The 18987-nt window shown below is 43.3% G+C and overlaps 2 protein-coding genes and 1 long non-coding RNA gene across 8 annotated transcripts in view; 2 read left to right on the top strand and 1 right to left on the bottom strand.

Moving 5' to 3' along the window:
- The window catches only part of MDN1 (midasin AAA ATPase 1), a 166654-nt gene extending 159820 nt beyond the window's left edge, over window positions 1-6834 (top strand). For all 6 annotated transcript variants that reach the window (XM_084960086.1, XM_084960067.1, XM_084960075.1 and 3 more), the window contains 6 exons: window positions 394-568; window positions 1687-1760; window positions 1852-1966; window positions 2815-2878; window positions 4443-4585; window positions 5396-6834. In XM_084960086.1, the coding sequence (XP_084816212.1) occupies window positions 394-568; window positions 1687-1760; window positions 1852-1966; window positions 2815-2878; window positions 4443-4585; window positions 5396-5584 (760 nt within the window). In that variant the 3' untranslated portion in view covers window positions 5585-6834. The remainder of the gene's footprint in view (window positions 1-393; window positions 569-1686; window positions 1761-1851; window positions 1967-2814; window positions 2879-4442; window positions 4586-5395) is intronic.
- On the bottom strand, window positions 3902-15846 carry LOC146406103 (uncharacterized). The gene is made up of 2 exons (XR_014805893.1): window positions 15719-15846; window positions 3902-5078 (listed from the first exon to the last, which is right to left on the bottom strand). It is a non-coding gene; the product is annotated as an uncharacterized LOC146406103 (long non-coding RNA).
- LYRM2 (LYR motif containing 2) lies at window positions 12208-15375 on the top strand. The gene is made up of 3 exons (XM_003121299.5): window positions 12208-12276; window positions 12929-13069; window positions 14506-15375. The coding sequence occupies exons 1-3, from the start codon at window positions 12232-12234 to the stop codon at window positions 14584-14586; spliced, it is 267 nt and encodes an 88-aa protein (XP_003121347.1). The 5' UTR covers window positions 12208-12231; the 3' UTR covers window positions 14587-15375.
- Window positions 15847-18987: the final 3141 nt, after the last annotated feature.

Raw genomic sequence — 18987 nt, 5'->3', positions numbered from 1 at the left:
TACCACAGACGTCTCTGGGGAGCTCCGTGGGAATGCAGTTTCTTTGAGTTAATTAGTATCTATAGGGACATTGGTAAGCCTTTGGGTGTATGTGCTGCTCCCCTTCACTCCCCTAGATCTTTTCAAAGATGTTGTCCAAAGGCATAGTTTTAGAACAGAAGAGAGAAACCAAAACTTAATATCGAGTGCAAACATTTTTTTCTTTTTAAAAAGTGTTTTGCATTTTCTGCAAGGACCATATTATTATTATTAAGATCCCGGCCCTTAATACTCTCAATTGGCAGTAACACTTCATCGCACCAGTCACTGGTTATTTGGTACCATTGGTTATAAGGCACTATTAGTTGTGTGATTTCATCCTTAATCTTTGTCCTGTTTGGCTCATTTCCATAGAGGAGACTATCGAACTGGGAAGCGACTGAACATGCGGAAGGTCATTCCATACATCGCCAGTCAGTTTCGGAAAGACAAGATTTGGCTTCGAAGGACCAAGCCCAGTAAACGCCAGTATCAGATATGTTTGGCTATCGATGACTCTTCCAGCATGGTAGACAACCACACCAAGCAGGTGAGGAGGGAGCAGTGGCAGCTCGATGGGCCGTCTGAATGTTATAAATGTGATCTGGCCAGAAAACACTAAAATACTCAATAGTTTGTTCGGAGAATGTGGTACCTACATGTTTGAGAAGACCTACAATTTAAAAAAGAGTTCAAAACAACAATTTTAAAATTTAGAATGTCTCAAAGATCTTACTGTTGTAGGTCTTTTAAATTGATAATGTTTCTTAGCCTTGCTGTGCCGTTACCTAGCTACAGAGTAACTGTTGATTTTCCACAAAATGCAATGTACTGTATTCTTTAAGACTATGCACAATATAATATTGGAATATCTGTTTTTTTTAAAGAAGTATCTTGAAGTTCTTTAAGTCTGTGTAGACTTAATGTTTTATCAGTATTAATAAGCCTGAAGGGCCTGGGTAGAATTGTTTATGACCCACCCACCATTGTGGACATGTCTTGGCAGTGATGCTGTTACCCAGCACGAGCCAGTGAGCAAACTGACATCTATACATAGGCTTCGCTGGGAAAAGTTAGTGTAACCTCTGAACGTAGGTTCAGATCTCAACTCCCCACTTGCTACCACATGACTTTAGGCAGTTTTACCGTCTGACAAATTCTAACAATACTTACCTCAGACTCAGAGTTATAATGAAGACTAAATGAAATCATGCACGTGGAGCGCTCAGTTTAGTGTGTGGCACTTTATATGTTCAGTAGATGTTAGTTGCTACATGGGTATCATCGTCTTATTTTTAATTCAGATTCTAAAACTATACTGTCACTTATGCATAGATTAGAATAAATTGGTTTTCATACCGTCAAAAAACAGACAGAGGGAAAAACCTTAAAAGTCTATGGACCAAATCTCTCAAGATCACTTTTATTGGCTGATATCTGGAGCAGACCTTTCCTACTGGTGTAATGATGTTGGGTTTCTGTGTTTGTGGTATTCAGCCAGGGCCTAAGCTACCAAACAAAGCCTCTGAGGTGGTTGTGAATAAGCCGTATTGATGTTGTTCTCCTGTGTGCTGTACCAAAACAATAACATTTGGGGTATAAAAGAGTTTGAAAGGCGCCAGTGTAGAGGATATTCTGATTCCTTGAACTGTTCACTTTGTTTCACAGCTCGCCTTTGAATCTTTGGCTGTGATTGGAAATGCCCTAACTCTTCTGGAAGTGGGTCAGATTGCCGTGTGCAGGTAAGAGTGCCTTTTTGTCCCTTTGCAGAAACCAACCTTTTTTACATGACAAAAAATAACCCCTATTTTATTTGTTTTTAACTCCATCAAGTTTTGGAGAGTCCGTAAAGCTGTTACACCCGTTCCATGAGCAGTTCAGTGATTACTCAGGGTCCCAGATTCTGCGACTCTGCAAATTCCAACAAAAGAAAACCAAGATTGCTCAGGTACGCTGATGATACCAAATAAATATCTTCTGCACAGTGATTTTCCTAGCACAGGAGAGACATAAATTTTAGAACTCCCTCCTCCCCAGTATGGTAAAATTTGTAGAACCTGAGCCTGTGTATCACTGGAGTGGAATCTTCCTTGGCATCCATTATTAAATAGGATGTGACCGCCTCTTCTCAGATTTTCAAAGATCATTTGACTTTTGCATGATTGATTTTTCTGGCTCCTTTTTTTTTTTTTTTTTGAAAGGTTTGGAACATTTTGGAAAAACAGACCAACTCAAATAAATAGCCATGGTCAAGGCCAATTTCTCTCTGCCATTTAAAAGCCTAGAGAGGAAATGATGTAAAATAAAGCCAGCGACCTGCTCAGGATGGCATAAGTTCAAAACACAGCAAGAGATAATAATTCCTCCTGGTTTCTGCCCTAATTTACCCTCCTTCTTTCATGTTGCACTGGACATTTTTTGTTTTCTTGCCTTCTTATTTTGCTTAGTTATTCTCTTTTCTTGACAGAAGACAGCACTTTGGCTCATTTGGGCGGTTACTGACTTCTTGTCCCCTGGGAAGTGTTTCTTTTCCTCTAAGGGGTCATGTAGAACACTAGTGGGGAGTGTGCCGGAGACACACGTCTTGTCTGTTCTTGAGAGTGCCAGCACCCAAGGTGAATGCCAACCAGTGCAAGGACAGTCTGTCCTTTACAGATGGCTGGAAGGGACAGCCTGATTGCTATAGACTGAGATGGTTATCTGATAACTACTTCAGTGTGAAAAATAATTTCAGTCTCTGTGACAATGGGAAGAGAGTTTAGTTTTTTTAATCATCTATGTCTGGTTCTGGCTTAGTTTCTAGAGTCTGCAGCCAACATGTTTGCCGCCGCTCAGCAACTCTCACACAACATGAGTCCAGGTGAGCTGCATTCTTTTGTCTTTGTTAACAAAATGCTTTTCTGCTCTTTGTATTATTTGCTGGATGCTCGCTTCATCTCACTAGACCCATCACCATCTTTTGAAGTGCACACATTATAGGAAAAGACATTAACAGGACATGGCAGAAAGGTTTTAAGGATTCATGGAATTTTTTATTGAACCCATATTCATGAGGCTTATGATCAGTGGAGAAAGGTAGACACTAACTAGTTTGTATTAGCTAGTAAATACTTATTCGATAGGTTTGAAGTTCAGTTGTGAAAGCAGGGAGCAAGGTGTATGGAATTAAATATAAAGAGTATTGTGGGAGTTCCCACTGTGGCTCAGTGGTTAATGAACCTGACAAGTATCCATGAGGATGGTGGTTCGATCCCTGGCCAGAGTATTCTGGAGTTCCCTGGTGAGTCACCGGGTTAAGGATCCAGCATTGTCACTGCAGCAACTCAGGTGGCTGCTGTGGTGCGGGTTTGATCCCTGGACCAGGAACTTCACATGCTGTGGGTGCAGCCAAAAAAGTATCCTGTAATATTTTAACAACACAGGAAAACAGAGAAGGACATAATTTAAAAACCAGCTAGGAGTTCTTGTTGTGGCACAGCAGAAACAAATCTAAGAACCATGAGGTTGCGGGTTCAATCCCTGGCCTCAATCAGTGGGTTAAGGATCTGGTGTTGCTGTGAGCTGTGGTGAAGGTCGTAGATGTGGCTCTGATCTGACATGGCTGTGGCTGACCCCTAGCTTGGGAACCTCCATGTGTCCCGAGTGCAGCCCTAAAAAGCAAAAAACGAACAAACAAAAAAAATCAGCTGGTCCATCCACGAGTGATTTGGGGCTTGCTGCTCACCAGTTCTTTAGCCCTTCCCCGGATCCTCAATCCTGCTAGTACCACAGGAAGGCCTCCTGTTGAGGCACATCCTCCACACCTCTCAACACCTGCTGATGTTTCCCTGACAGAGAAGACAGCCTGCCCTCCAGCCCTACAGTCTTTCACTGGAAACATATATAATGTGCTCAAGCTTTTAAAACATTTTTATTTGAATGGTCCTTTCTATTTAAGTGTTCATTTAAATGAGTCAATTTCAAGAAAAAACAAATTAGGTACAAGAAGTTGACAGAAATCTGCAGGTAATAGGCAGTGACAGAATTTTCTGATTTGGGCAATTTCTTCTCCTGGTCTCCTCGGGACTGCTGTCAATACTTTACGGCCATAAGCACGTGTTTTCATTCTCCCATGTTGCTCCGCTAAGAAGCTGATCTAATGTGACATTCCCCGAAGCACTTCTCGGGAATTGCTTTACTGACAGAAGCTTTGACGGTCTTTTTTTTTAGCCTTGTCTCTGACTGGTATTCAAAGTAATAGATCTGATTGGAGGCCCCCTTTATTTGTGCCCAGAATTCATCAGTTTTATAGAGATATGTTTGGTTTTAATAGTACAGAGAAAGCAGGCACCAATTTGTCTCAGTGTAGGTAGATTGAGTTATTGTTAATAGTGGATCTTCCTTCTGTTCACTTCCTTCCTCTCCGGCCGGATGATCCACTACAGAAACTGCGCAGCTCCTCCTCGTGGTCTCTGATGGACGCGGCCTTTTCCTTGAGGGCAAAGACCGGGTCCTGGCAGCAGTTCAGGCCGCCCGGAACGCCAACATCTTCGTCATTTTTGTGGTGTTGGACAATCCCAGTTCACGGGTGAGTGGTTACTGAAAGCCACTTTTCTGGGGATAAAGTGGGGATTCCCTTCAAGCTGTTGTTAAAAAAAAAAAAAGCCCTGGGTCTCACTCAGCATCATAGCAAGAGCTCCTGTACATTCATGGCATCCTGAAAGGCAATCTCATGTAACTGCGCGGTAACACCGAGATGCAGGGATCGTTATTCCCACTCTGCAGTGAGGACAGAAACAGAGGTTATGGCTGAGGCATAGGAAGCCAGGATTCAGACTGGCTTTGAATCTGTCCTCCTGACCACTTTTTGTGCTGACCCATGCTCTGCCCAATGTCACTGCAGGTAGTGCAGCCTTGAGGGCAGCCTATGTCCACTGGAAACGCAGACCAGCCCCTTCCCAGGTACTGGTGCCTCAGTAGCACCCTGCTCAGAGGAGGAAGCATCAGTCACTAATGGGAAAGCGGTCTACAGGGTGCTTCTGTTCCAGGGGAAGCATTATCTCTGCAGGTTGCATTAAGGCCTAGATAGCAAATTGAAGATTTAACATGAATTACTCCAAATAGAGAATAGGAAACACCCTTGTAGGGAAATCAGGTTTGCTCCTCTACCCCTTTCCCTCCCTTTCAGTGTCCATTCTCCTGGAAAGGGTTTTCAGAAAGCAGTCTGCCTCCTTAATGAGAGCTGTGAAAATTCTATTTTATTTTACTAAAGTAAAATAAAAGGTACTTTATATGCTGGTTGGACAAGAGGCCTAGAAATTTCCCGCAAAAGAGATCATAAAAGAGCTAGTCAAGGACACTGATTTCATTTTTATTTCAAAATGTCTTCTGTTGCCAGGATTCAATCTTGGACATTAAGGTACCGATATTTAAAGGGCCTGGAGAGATGCCTGAAATCCGGTCTTACATGGAAGAGTTCCCATTCCCGTTCTACATAATTCTCCGAGACGTGAACGCGCTTCCCGAGACACTCAGCGATGCACTCAGGCAGTGGTTTGAACTGGTGACAGCCTCTGACCACCCATAGAACAGAACATGGTCCTAAGTGAGACTTGTAACTGTGCTCAGAGGTCACACTGCTTGCCAGGTGCTCCCATTTGGATAACTCTTTCCGAACTCCCAGCTCTAAACTGGTATTTTATCTTCAACCTGATTTATAAACATTCACCTAACAGCTTCTAAAAACGTCACCGCAGCGTACATTGTTTTCCAATATGATCTCAGAGCCTAGAGGAAGCCAGTGCTCCCTGCTGTGCCCGGGCTCCAGTCATTGTAACAAACCTGGGACAGTGAAGTAGCAGCAGCGGCAGGTGCCTGGCCCGAGAGGAGGCTGCACCCCAGCTGTGGGGCCCGGCTGCCTGCCTTCCCTCATGGGGACCCTGGACACCACCCTGAAGAGATGCTGCAGGAGCACAGCACCAAGCCAGTCCTCTGGACGAAGGACTAAAGGGAACTTGCCTTTTGACCCCACTCTGAGGGATCAAGGCAAGCTTGGCCTTCCCAAGCCCATATTGTGCACCCAAAAGCTGTCAAGTGGCTGAGATGGCTGTTTTCCAGACTCTGAGTGTATTTTCTAACTGTATTGCTTGTGAAAGGAACTACCTTTTTTTTTGAGGGTAGGAGTGTGCTCATAAACTAACCCCATATCGTGGGAGCCCAGATCATCAGCAAATGATCCCTGGGCTGGGTACAAAGGAAGTGGCTTCTCAGTGTCCTCCACATTTGCTGCTTCGGGAGACTATGCAATGATGGAAAGGTGATTTGCCCTGTTTATTTCATCCTCTCGGGGACACCATTCCTGTTGTTGTAGTAATTTATTTCTTTAGTTCATTTTTTTTCTTAACAGTTAAGAGGAAGAACCCTTCCTCACTGCTTTCAAGCTGAACTGAGCCAATCTCATTCTAGAAAAGAAGTGCTGTATCCAGAAGAACTAAGCAGCTGCTGCTTTTTCCCAGTCAAAACACATCAATGGTTTTTAGGCAGTTTTTATTTGGCCAAAAGACAGTGCTTGAATACTTGAAACTGTGTGCTTTTATTTAAGTTCTGACTGTCCAAATGTTCTTTTGTAGACAACCTGCCATGATGCAATCGTCTGTCCCCAAGTCTGTTATCAAGTTACACTGTGAAGTGTGCCACCCTTTTGAGGTGGCTCTCAAGACACAGATTGCTTGTTGTTTAACCAAGTGTCCTAAGCATGTACCTGAAGTTATATCATTTTTTATTCTAAAAAGCTATGCAGCTTATACTCGGAAAATTATTAAAAAATATATCACTGTTGATGTAACTTGTGATCATTCTTAATGGAATACGACAGGAGTGGAAAAGGTGTGCTGGGGCCTTGTCAGCTGGAGCAGTCCATTGGCTGTCACTAGTTTATGCTGTGTGTCACGACCCTGCAGTGTGTCTCTCCAGTCAGGGTTTCTTTTCTTTTTTTTTTGTCTTTTTGCCTTTTCTAGGGCCGCTCCAGTGGCATGTGGAGGTTCCCAGGCTAGGGGTCTAATCGGAGCTGTAGCCCCGGCCTACACCAGGGCCATAGCAGCGTGGAATCCAAGCCGCATCTGCAACCTACACCACAGCTCAAGGCAACGCCAGATCGTTAACCTACCGAGCAAGGGCAGGGATCAAACCCGCAACCTCATGGTTCCTAGTCGGATTCGTTAACCACTGCGCCACGACAGGAACTCCAGGGTTTCTTTCTTGATAGTGTTTATCGTGTCTGTGGTGAGTGAGTCTTGGCATGCGGGCCTCATGGCAGCAAAAGGATTAATTGGGGGAAGCATGATTGCTTGTGAAGATACTTCAAGATGAAATCTGAGTGGAAGAGCATCATTGGCCAAAGCCCTCTGTAGGGCAGGAAGTTTAATCTTTCAGCAGGAGGCAGGTCTGATGGGGGAAGGTGCCAACATTATGACTGTGATTCTGTCTATCACATCTACCTTTGATTGACAGGACCAGCTAGGCTGAAGCTTCCCCAGTGGTGAACCAACAGAGTGATTTCCTTGGCCCTAGGATAACTCATAGGGTCTGGAACAGAAGAATTCCAGTAAGCAGGTTACCCAGGGGTGCCATTTTCAGTTTGTGCTGTAATGGAAAAAGGGATCGGGATGCACAGGATACCTGTCAATAACTGATGGTGTTGGGCAGGAGGTGTGACACTCCTGAGTCACTACTGTCACTAGGCTTGCTAGCTCACACTCTCACTTGGAGCTCTGCCTTTACCTTTTGCCTTACCTTCCTCTCCAGCTCCATCCAAACCCTAATCTCGTCTGGTCTAACTTTTGGACATCTATCTTATCCTGTCTTCCTTTCTGCTTTCCTCTGACAGCTGGAGCTGCACACCTGAAGCATGTGGAAATTCTTGGGCCAGGGATTGAACCTGTACTACCAGTGACCTGAGCCACTGCAGTGACGACCCTGGATCCTTAACCCACTGAGCCACTCTTAAATGTAGAGCCTTGAATTACTAATCACTTTGAATTATTAATCACTTCACTGCATCATATACAACATCCAAAGAGATCTTTTAAAATTCCAGTGAAGAAGGTACCAGTTGTGCTTCTTAGCACGACCTGGCTCCCTCATCCCTTCTCTCCCAGCATCCCCACAACATTATTGGAATCTGGTCACAGCAAACCACATAGGCCAAGGAATCTGCCAGTGTTCACCTCGTTCAGATAAGCCCTCCATGGGAAGAATGAGCTCCCATGGCATGGGCCCTGACATCATCAAGAATAGTACACTGGACTTACACCTTCCTACCCAAGGAGTAAGAGTGAGAATGGGGCATGCATGAATCATAACAGTATTACCAGTGTTTAGCATGAGAGTGTTTCTGGATGGGAAGAAGAAATAGTATAAGAACATCTACAGTTCCTGCTGTGGTACAGTGGGGTACAGATCCGGCATTGCCACAGTGGTGGCTTGGATTCAGTTCCTGGCTTGGGAACTTGCATATGCTGCAGATGCAGCAGCAAAAAAAAAATCCATTCCCACATTAATTTATAGATTCAATACAATCATAATTTCAATAACAACACTAAGATAATTTAGAGGGAAAGGACATAAAACATTTCTAAAAGTCATACGGAACACAGAAGATTCTTACAAGACGGGAGTATTCCTGCCAGATAAACATACAACAACAAAAAAGACCCAGGTGAAATAATCCTGAAGATTTTGCCATGAGCATCACAAAGCCCGGGAAGATGAAGTAAGTAAGTACTGATGTTGAAGTGATAGGTTTTTTTGTTTTGGGGTGGGTTTTGTGTGTGTGCTTTTTAGGGCAGCACCCATAGCACATGGAAGTTCCTAGGGTAGGGGTCGAATCAGAGCTACACCTACCGGCCTACACAACAGCCACAGCCATGCTGAATCTGAGCCATGTCTGCAACCTATATCACAGCTCACGGCATCACCAGATCCTTAACCCACTGAATAAGGCCAGGGATCAAACCCACATCCTCAGGGATACTAGTCAGATTTGTTTCCCCTATGCCACAACAGGAACTCCTAAAGTGATAGTTTATAGCTGGAAAGAATTTACACCCCCATCATGCTATAAATTATAGAGGGAATAAATATTTTAAACATTAATGATGAAAAATTTAAAAATCACAAAGCTCTAAAAAACCAAAGCTCTGAAGGAGAGAAAAGTGAAAAGCCTCAAAAGAATGTAAAACACACATGACTGTAGAGATGTAAAGCTATATAAAGAACAGGATCAAATATAGCAAACAGGCCATAGAAAATTAGAATAAAAGTCTGGATCGTCATAAATGCACCAATTCACAAAATAAGTGTAAAAGTGGCAAGGGATATTTAACTTCATAGAAAAGTCAATAAATTGCTAATTACTACACAAGTTTCAAAAAGTGGCCACTGGATTAGCATCATTTACACAGTGCCTGGTAACACTGAGAATAATCATTAGTGTGCCTATGTGTACCAGATCCTGATTACAGCTTTACAGATGAGAAAACAGGCTGCAAGAAATGTGAAGTAGCCAGGAGAATACAACCAGGAAAAGGGAGCTCCAAGGATTCCAAGTGAGGCAATCAAGTAAATGCTCAGTCAACAGGTAATTGAACATTTTTGGCTACATATGTTAGGAAGGATAGGATAGAGACTCGGACCCGGGTGCCCCAAAACAGGCCACCAAACAATGAAGACACATGCAGTATCAGAGTTAGGCTCCGCAGAGCACTTCCCTATTTTTCCCAAGCAACCCAGTCAGAGGATCAAAACAACACATGGTGCAGAGGGGTTGGACAGGAAATTAGTGGGCGTGGGGCAAGAGAATAGGGGTCCCCAAACAGGTCCAGGATGGATATAAAGAAAGACCCAGCTGCAGCCAGGGCCAGTATCTACCCCAGTAAGACTGCCCTCTCTGGGGACACAGATGAAACTTGGTATAAACTGCTACCTGGATTGTGATCAAGATTTCGACATCCGAGGAGTTCCTGTCATGGTGCAACTAGGAACCATGAGGTTGAGGGTTTGGTCCCTGGCCTTGCTCGGTGGGTTAAGGATCTGGCATTGCTGTGGCTCTGGCATAGGCTGGCAGCTGTGGCTCCAATTAGACTCCTAGCCTGGGAACCTCCATATGCCACATGTGGGGCCCTAAAAAAGACCAAAAAAAAAAAAAAAAGTGTTTTTTGCTGGGGACAACGGACCAGAGGCCAGGTTAGAGCTGTCACAATGCCGTTTTAGGTTAGAGGGGAAATTCCCTTCCCTTTGACCCAGAACCACTCCCATCCTGGGCTGATCGAGACCACTTGCCTCCATCCCTGCGTGGCAAGACCACTGGGACTATCCCCACACTGATGTAGCACCTCCTGGACAGAACAACCTCCTGTCAGACACCCTGCTTCCATCCTTGTGTGATGAAGCCTGGCACCTCTAGAGCACTTCTCAGCCTGCACCTCCAAATCCATGTGTGTAGGCAAGGACCTAAAGAGAATGCAGAGCAGAGAAACCTGACATATACATATTTTCTCTGCAGAGAGTGCAGAGCAGAGAAACCTGACATATACATATTTTCTCTGCAGAGTAGAGAAACCTGACATATACATATTTTCCCCACAGCTGCACCCAGTGTCACATGCAATTTCCAGGCCAGGGATTAGATTCAAGCCACAGCTGAGACTCCATCACAGCTGCAGCAATGCCAGATCCTTAACCCACTTGTGCTGGGCTGAGGATCAAACCCATGGCACCACAGCAACCAGAGCAGTAGCATTCCTAATCCACTCATTGTGCCACAGAGGGAACTCCCTGTATTTTAAGTAGGAACAATTCCATTTTATTTTTATATTTTTGGAGTTTTTAGGGCTGCATCCCTGACATACAGAGGTTCTCAGGCTAGGAGTTGAATTGGAGCTGCAGCTGCCGGCCTGCACCACAGCCACAGCAACCCCAGATCCGAACCATGTCTTCGGCTTACACCTCACGGCAAGGCCAGATCCTTAACCCACTGAGCAAGGCCAGGGATTGAATTGCAGCCGCATGGATACTAGTATGGTTACCGCTGAACCAAAATGGGAATTCCATAATTCTATTTTTAAAAGTAGGAAGGATTCACTAACCCCACTTGCAGTTAATATAACCTAAGAGTCTATAGAGTGTGCTGAGGGGAGGCTAAAACAAGTACAGGGAAATAAAATCTTAAGGTATAGGGATATTCAGTTCCTTGTTATTTGGGATACAAAAATTCATAAAACTGCAATGGGGCAAGCATTGTTTTTTTGGTCTTTTTGCCTTTTCTAGGGCCACTTCCTGTGGCATATGGAGGTTCCCAGACTAGGGGTCTAATCGGAACTGTAGCCACCGGCCTGAGCCAGGGCCACAGCAACGCGGGATCCGAGCCGCGTCTGCGGCCTACACCACAGCTCACGGCAATGCTGGATCATTAACCCACTGAGCAAGGGCAGGGACCGAACCCGCAACCTCATGGTTCCTAGTCCGATTCGTTAATCACTGCACCACGACCGGAACTCCTGGGGCAAGCATGTAAAGACTTGTTAACTAATTACTATTACTACGACTACAGTGCCCAGAAAAAGGCTCGAAAAAGAACAGGATGAAAACTAGAAAAAAGAAAGAGCAAGACGCTAAATTTAAGAGAAATTGGTATTTTATATTTTACTGTATATATATATATATATATATATATATATATATTTTTGCTTTTTAGGGCTACACCTGCAGCATATGGAAGTTCCCAGACTAGGGGTCAAATCGGAACTACAACTGCCAGCCTATGCCACAGCCACAGTAACGCGGGATCCAAGCAGGGTCTGCAACCCACATCAGAGTTCACGGCTTAGTATTCTAAATTATATATACTAAATCTTAAAAGGAATACAGTCGTTTCTCCCCTCACTTCCCAAAACCTTAACTTAAACTTCTTAACCACATGCCAGGATCTGTGCTAAATACCTTGCTACTATTTCATTCTCATAACAATCTGAAAAAACTGTTGTTTCACGGATGAGAAAACTTGGCTGATAACTACTTGACTACAAACCCTTGGCCTTCAGAGAGACCGCGGGGCTCTCCAGGCCTAGGCACAAGCTGCAGGCCGTCTCCCAGGAAACCGAGCTCGCCCCGCCCCCTCACTGCCTCACGTCCGCTCCTGCGCGCTGGGGCCCTGGAGAACCAAGCTGACTGGAGGACATGGCCACTTCTCGCTTACCCCCAGCGACGCTAACGCTAAAACAGGTACCAGCTGTTCTCGCCGGCCTCTTAGGGCAGCTTTCCGGTGAGCCGAGCTAAGCTCGATTCTCCACGCTCCCAGAACCCAGTCTACAGAGTGGGCCTCTGGACGACCAGGCGGGTGACCCTAGCGCGCCGCACTCTGATTGGCACGGGCATGGGGGCGGGGCTTCGAGCCGCGCAGCCAACAGGAAGCGCAGGGGGGCGGGGCGACCCTTCAGTCCCTGATTTGGGAGGCAGGTCAGGCTTTGTGTTTCTGTGCCCCGACACCTCAGCTGCCCAGCGGCCACGGTAAAGACTATTCTGCCTGTTCTGAGCTTTGGGAAGGAGCAGATGCGGTTACCAAGGGATTTTTAACTACTTCCTTAATTTAGGAAAATTATTCTTGCAGTGGTTACAGTTTCTAGGAGACTGGTAGCCCTTTTCTGCCCAGTGGGCAGCTTTCGAGGTTAAGGGTTCTTATGTTTGACAAAGGAGCAAGCAAACAGACCAGATAAACTTACTGCTGCTGTTTTCTTAAAGGGGGGGGGTTGTTTTTCTTTGCCCCTTTTAAAACTGAGGACCAAAGCGAAGTCATCCAGTAAGTTTGGTTTGCTAAAGTAAAGCCCTCGGCTGTGGACGGTGCAGCTCTAATTGCCATTTCTACTCTCCTGACCAGTTCATGAGAAGGCAGCAAGTTCTCCTCCTCTACAGAAGGATTTTGCAAGCAATTCGGCAAGTTCCAAATGATTCTGATCGCAGATACCTGAAGGACTGGGCAAGGGAAGAATTCAAAAGAAACAAAAATGCCACCGAAGAGGTGAGACCAAGATGATAGTGAGGGAGGGCCCTGGCCCTTTTGTATTGATTAGTGAGTTTTTTAAAAAAGTCTAGTAGATATCTTGGACTTTATCACTGAGATGGTGTATCTTGATTATTGTTCTTAATACTACTTATTTTTCACTTTCTTAAAAGAAATTTTAATTTTTACAAACTTTGCTGAATCTACACTCCACAGTATCATCACCCGACTTTTCTGGTAAACTAACTGCACACACACAGGAAAAGATAAAAATTAGAGCATGATGATTTGGGAAGTACATCAGGGGTGTATGAAGGAACGGCACACCTGTGAACTGAAGTTTGGCGCTTGCCGTCAGCCTCTACATGGATTAAATTATGCAGCTGCCAACCCATAGTACTCCGCGTGGAGCTCGGTGAAAATCAGGAGTGAAGCACTCTGTGCTCTGGGAAAACTGGAAAACAGGTCTTCAGATAGATATTTTTAGAAGATTTTATGTGCCCAATTCTTGCATCTCCTCATATATAGAAAAACACTAGGAGTTCCTCTCGTTCCTGTCGAATCCGACAAGGAACAATGAGGTTTCAGGTTGGATCCCTGGCCTCACTCAGTGGGTTAAGGATCCAGCACTGCCGTGAGCTGTGGCATCGGTCAAAGATACGGCTTGGATCCTGCATTGCTGTGGCTGTGGTGTAGGCCGTAGGCTACAGCCCCAGTTGGACCCCTAGCCTGGGAACTCCATATGCTGCAGGTGTGGCCCTAAAAAAGCCAAAAAAAAAAAAAAAGAAAAAGAAAAACACCAAAATCCTTCATGGTGATGTCTGCTCCTTGTGACTAGTAGTAACCTTCAGGAGATCAGCAACACAGTTTTGTAAACTGTCTGCATGGCTGCATTCACCTCCCCCTCACCTATATCATATCCCTTTCCTCTATGGGCAGTATTTCAGAGCCATATGAAATATCACCGCCTGGCTGTAATTAGGCATAAAGCAAATAATGTCATGGTCATCTTCGAATGCAGTCACCTCCAAGGGTGAGAGCTGGTGAGTCCTGAAGGCTGTGAAAACTCAGGATACTGGTCCGGATAGCAAAGGTGCATATCAAAGGAATGATTTCAGTGAGCCCAGGCCTCTTTTGTTCCTGTAACCTGCCTTTTTGTTGCAAATGGTCCTACATATCCTAGCTCCTCCCTCAACTCCTAGGAGTGGTTTCTTTGGGCTACCTGAGAGGCTGTCTCCCATGCTTAAGTTCTAATTTTGTCCCCAAATAAAACCTAACTCTCAACTTTCGGGTTGTGCATTTTTTAAGTCAACACATCTAATTGGTAGCTTTTGACTCTAATATGCATCAGTTCCAATTCTCAGTATTGGTTCTTGATTTGAACCAGTAAAATGGTAGAGCTGTACCTTGTTTAACCAATTAAAACAGTGACCAGATTTCACTTTCTCCTACAGGATACAATCCGGATGATGATTACTCAAGGCAATATGCAGCTCAAGGAGTTAGAAAAAACACTTGCCTTAGCCAGATCTTAACTACAACATTATTCTGAAAGATTTTGAAAGTTTCCATGTATTTAGTTGAGCTGAAGTTCAACAATGGGCAGCCCCAAACCAAGTGAAACTGTATGTAAAGCCTCTTGGCAGGATCTCAGAACATGGAGAATGGCAGTTCACAGAGAGAGTCAAGAAAAGTATGTCAGAGCAATTGCCTCAGCACTGGAAAACTTACCTGTGTTTTGACAATGTTTTTGGATGGGTCAGCAGTTTTTGTAAGAAGCAAAAATCAGTCTGATAGATGGTCAGCACATAAAAAGATGTTCAGCAGCATTAATCATCAGGGAAATGCAAATAAAAACCACCCAGAGATACTATTCACATCCACTAGAATGGCAGTAATTAAAAAGGGAGAAAATTGGAAATGTTGGTGAAGAACCTGGAACCCTTTTACACTGCTGGTGGGACGATGAAATTGTGCAGCCTCTTTGGAAAACAGACTGAGTTGCCCAAAAGAGTAAATAGCATTATTCATGACAGCCAAAAAGTAGACAGTCCAAGTGCTCATCAGTTGATTTAATGGTTGAGTAAAACCTGGTATACCCATACAATAGAGTATTATTTAGCAAACAAAAAGGAATGAAGTATTGATACATGCTACATCTGGATAAATCTTGAAAACATTATTAAGAGGCCAGTCACAAAAGATCATATATTATGATTCCATTTATGTGAATGTACAACTCTTGAGTATACAAAACCACCGAATTACACATTTTATATGTATGGTATATGAATTGTATCTCAATAAAGCTGTTTTTCCCCCGATTTTTTCTTTTTGAGCTATAGTTGATATATAACATTGTGTAGTAAAGCTGTTTGAGAGAGTTCCCATTGTGGCTCAGCAGTGATGAATCCGACTAGGATCCATGAGAAGGCGGGTTCCATTCCTGGTCTCGCTCGGGGGTTAAGGATCTGGTGTTGCCATGAGCTGTGGTGTGGGTCACAGAGGCAGCTTGGATCTGGCATTGATGCGGCTGTGGTGTAGGCCAGCAGATCTAGCTCCGATTCAACCCCTAGACTGGGAACTTCCATATGCCACACATGTGGCCCTAAAAAGCATAGAAAAAAGAAAAATCTGTGTGAGATTCAGGGCTGGAGACATACTGACCTCAGGAGACACCTGGAGCTTTCCTGGAAAATCCTTCTGCATTACCACTTAGGGTAGTCGAGGCATGTTCTTCAGATGCATCATAAGATACTCAGAAAACTCTCTGAAAAGATCACCAGTAGACATCTAGAACGTCATTGGAAAGAGAGGAGAAAGAGAAGCTTAACACATTGAAGTGCTTACCAAAAAGAAGACATAACTTCTGGATGAAACTAGGCAGTTACCTTAACAACCAGGGGGAAAGGAAAATAAATCATTAAACTCCTCAGTGCCTTAGGTTCTCCAGTTGACAGGAAGAAAAAGAGTCTGATGAATAAGTTGACTTCAGGACACTTTTGAAAGAGACCAAATGTATAACAGTTAATTTGGTGAAAAGTGTAAGCTTGTGGAAGAGGCTGGGGTTGGCAGACAGAACAGATCTAAAAAGGTAATCCAAGATTCTGACCAGCATCTGAAGGATGTAGAAAAACTTTTGCAGGATCAGTGGTATCTAGCATTGGGCCCCGGGCCATTGGAGAGGCATGAACTGATGGTGGCATGTCAATGACCTGCACTCCAGGGCCCACCTTTGCCTCCCACAGCCTCAGCGCCCACAGATAAAATTATTCTGAATACGCTGCCACAGGGGAATGTACTCATTTCAAATGCTTGCATGAGCCAACTTTGAGGTTTTTATATAGATGTACATTAGTCAAGCCATCTGATGAACAGAAGGAAAAGCATTTGTGAACAGTTTCTGAACAGAGAACAACTTCAGAAATATTTATTCTTTGTGAGGCATGACTAACATACATAGTCAAGTTCAGGCTGTTGCTAGTAAATCTAAACTCTTAGAGCTAAAACCCATCCTTTTATGAAGTGTGGCAGTCAGTGACTTCGATGTTCTTCCTAGCAGTGGTGTATGTGGAAGACGTAACAGCCTTTGTGGTTTGTATTTGCAAGAATCAAATACCACAGACTCCTGCAGATACCAATTTGGGGTTTTGTTTTTGATTTTGCCTTTTAAGTGGGTAAAACACTAAAAATTGAATTTTTATCTTCCAAAGGCCAAGGTTTTTCTCATGGACAAGCTTTTCCCTTCATCTTTGTTGATTTTATTTGTTCAATTAACATCTTCAATTATCTCTTCTGAATTATAGGGCAAAGCTGTTGTTTAGCTCACGAGAAAATTTATTTAGCAATTTCTTCTCACATATGGAACCATGGTCATGAACTAATAAGATGCTGGCCAGAATAGAACTGGTGAAACACATTTTAGTCATCAACTTTATCTGTTTTTTTGGATTATGCAAATTCACTTTCTGGGTGTTCCCTGTAAACTATACCAAGTTTTGATTCTAAAGTTTTTTTTCTTTTTAGAGCTGCACCTGCAGCATATTGAGGTTCCCAGGCTAGGGGTTAAATCAAAGCTGCAGCTGCCAGCCACAGCCACCCCGAATCTGAGCTGCGTCTGCGACCTACACCACAGCTCACAGCAACGCCAAATCCCTAATCCACTGAGGGAGGCCAGGAATTGAACCCACATCCTCATGGATAGTAGTCAGCTTCTTAACGCACTGAGCCATTATGGGAATTCCATGTTCCCAAAGTTTAAGATGTTTAAATGTTTGATTTATATATATGAACTACAACAAATCAATCATCTTATATTGAGTTTTTTTAAAGAGAAGTTTTCTAGCATATGAGAAGTGGCTAAGGCTATTTATTATTTAACATACTGACTGCCCCTGTGTCACTGACCCCTTTTCAGTGTGCCATCAGTTTTAAATTCAAAACAAAGGCATTGCAGATGTGTCTGCAGAGAGAGATGACTTTCTAATGTTTGAGGAAGGCAAAACATATTTCCTGGTATTTGTCTTACTGTAGACACACTCCTCTGCTCAGAAGCTGAGTGTCAGAGATCCATACTAACTTAAATAAATTATGTCATTTATAGAATAAGGAAAATTTGAGGGAAAAAAAAAAAGGAAGCAGCTTACACCTACCTTGAAAAAAACTGGGATTATGTAAAATTAAACCTAAATAGGATAAAAAACAAACTGTCATTCTGTGCCAAATGAGGAATTGGCACAGGCTATTTCCTTGAGTCAGACATTTGAGAAATACTTTAAGGATTAAATTTACTACTTTTGTTTACTGAGAAGAGTAAATCACTTTTACCCAGTCTGTTTTGTATTTAAAAAAAAAAAAAATTCTTTGCTGGACTGTGTCTTGCTTTTGTGTCATGGATTTAAATCAGTGTGTTCACAGGTAGAGTCATAAAATATTTGACTCACTAGCACAGGAAAAGGATATTTCCCCTTAAAATAACAACTGAAAGTTTTTTGTTTTTGTTTTTGCTTTTTAAGGCTGCACCTGCGGCAAAATGGAAGTTCCCAGGCTAAGGGTCCGATGAGTGCTGCAGCTGCCAGGCTACACTACAGCCATGGCAACTTGGGATCTGAGCCGCGTCTGACCTACACCACATCTCATGGCAACACATGATCCTTAACCCACTGAGTGAAGCCAGGCATCAAACCTGCATCCTCATGGTACCAGTCTGATGTGTTGACCCCAAAGCCACGACGGGAACTCCCTAAAAGTATATACTTAATGTAGTTGTCTTTCATAAAAGATATTCTAAAAGTCATTAGGTTTTTCAAACTGGTTTGTCCTCTAAGTCTTATTTAACTGAAGAAATAGAAGAAATATATTTAGCTTTTAGAAACAATTTGTTAGTCAAAAAAGATGTTATCTTAACCTGCATACAATTTCAAGTAATGTTTTGTTCCCTTCTCCTTTGTTCAGTATTTTCCAAAAGGTGAACAGTTTAAAGAAAACATTTGTCTAAGCATGAACGGAGCAATCTTTTCATGTTACAGCAGGCTTTAAATTTTTTTTTACTTTTTTGTGCCATGCACCTAATTTCTCCCCTTAAAGCAGGTGTATTTGCTCTAAATTACAGAAACATAGTGAAGGCACTTTTTCAGGAGCCATAAAACTTGGTCAACCACACAAATCAAAACAAAGGCTGAAGAAAGTATTCACACTTTCATTTTTTGAATAAGGGATACTACTCATACTATTGAGAACCATTTTTAATGCTTGGAAGAGACAAACGTAAGGTGATAAAAATATTAAATAGAAGACAACATACCTCTCAAGCATCAACATTTGACTGAAAAAAAAAATATAAACATGAAAACATCACTTCCTTTATTTGGGGCTCCCAAAATTAAAGGTAGGATTAGAACTAATAACCTATCAGAGATATTTACTATACTCAAGGC

This window comes from Sus scrofa, chromosome 1 (assembly GCF_054392235.1).
Source record: "Sus scrofa isolate SSC_HxYL_T2T_F1_AM1 chromosome 1, Sscrofa_HxYL_maternal_Yorkshire_Landrace_v2.0, whole genome shotgun sequence".
Classification (NCBI taxonomy): Eukaryota; Metazoa; Chordata; class Mammalia; order Artiodactyla; family Suidae; genus Sus; species Sus scrofa.
This window is presented reverse-complemented; position numbering and strand designations above follow the sequence as displayed.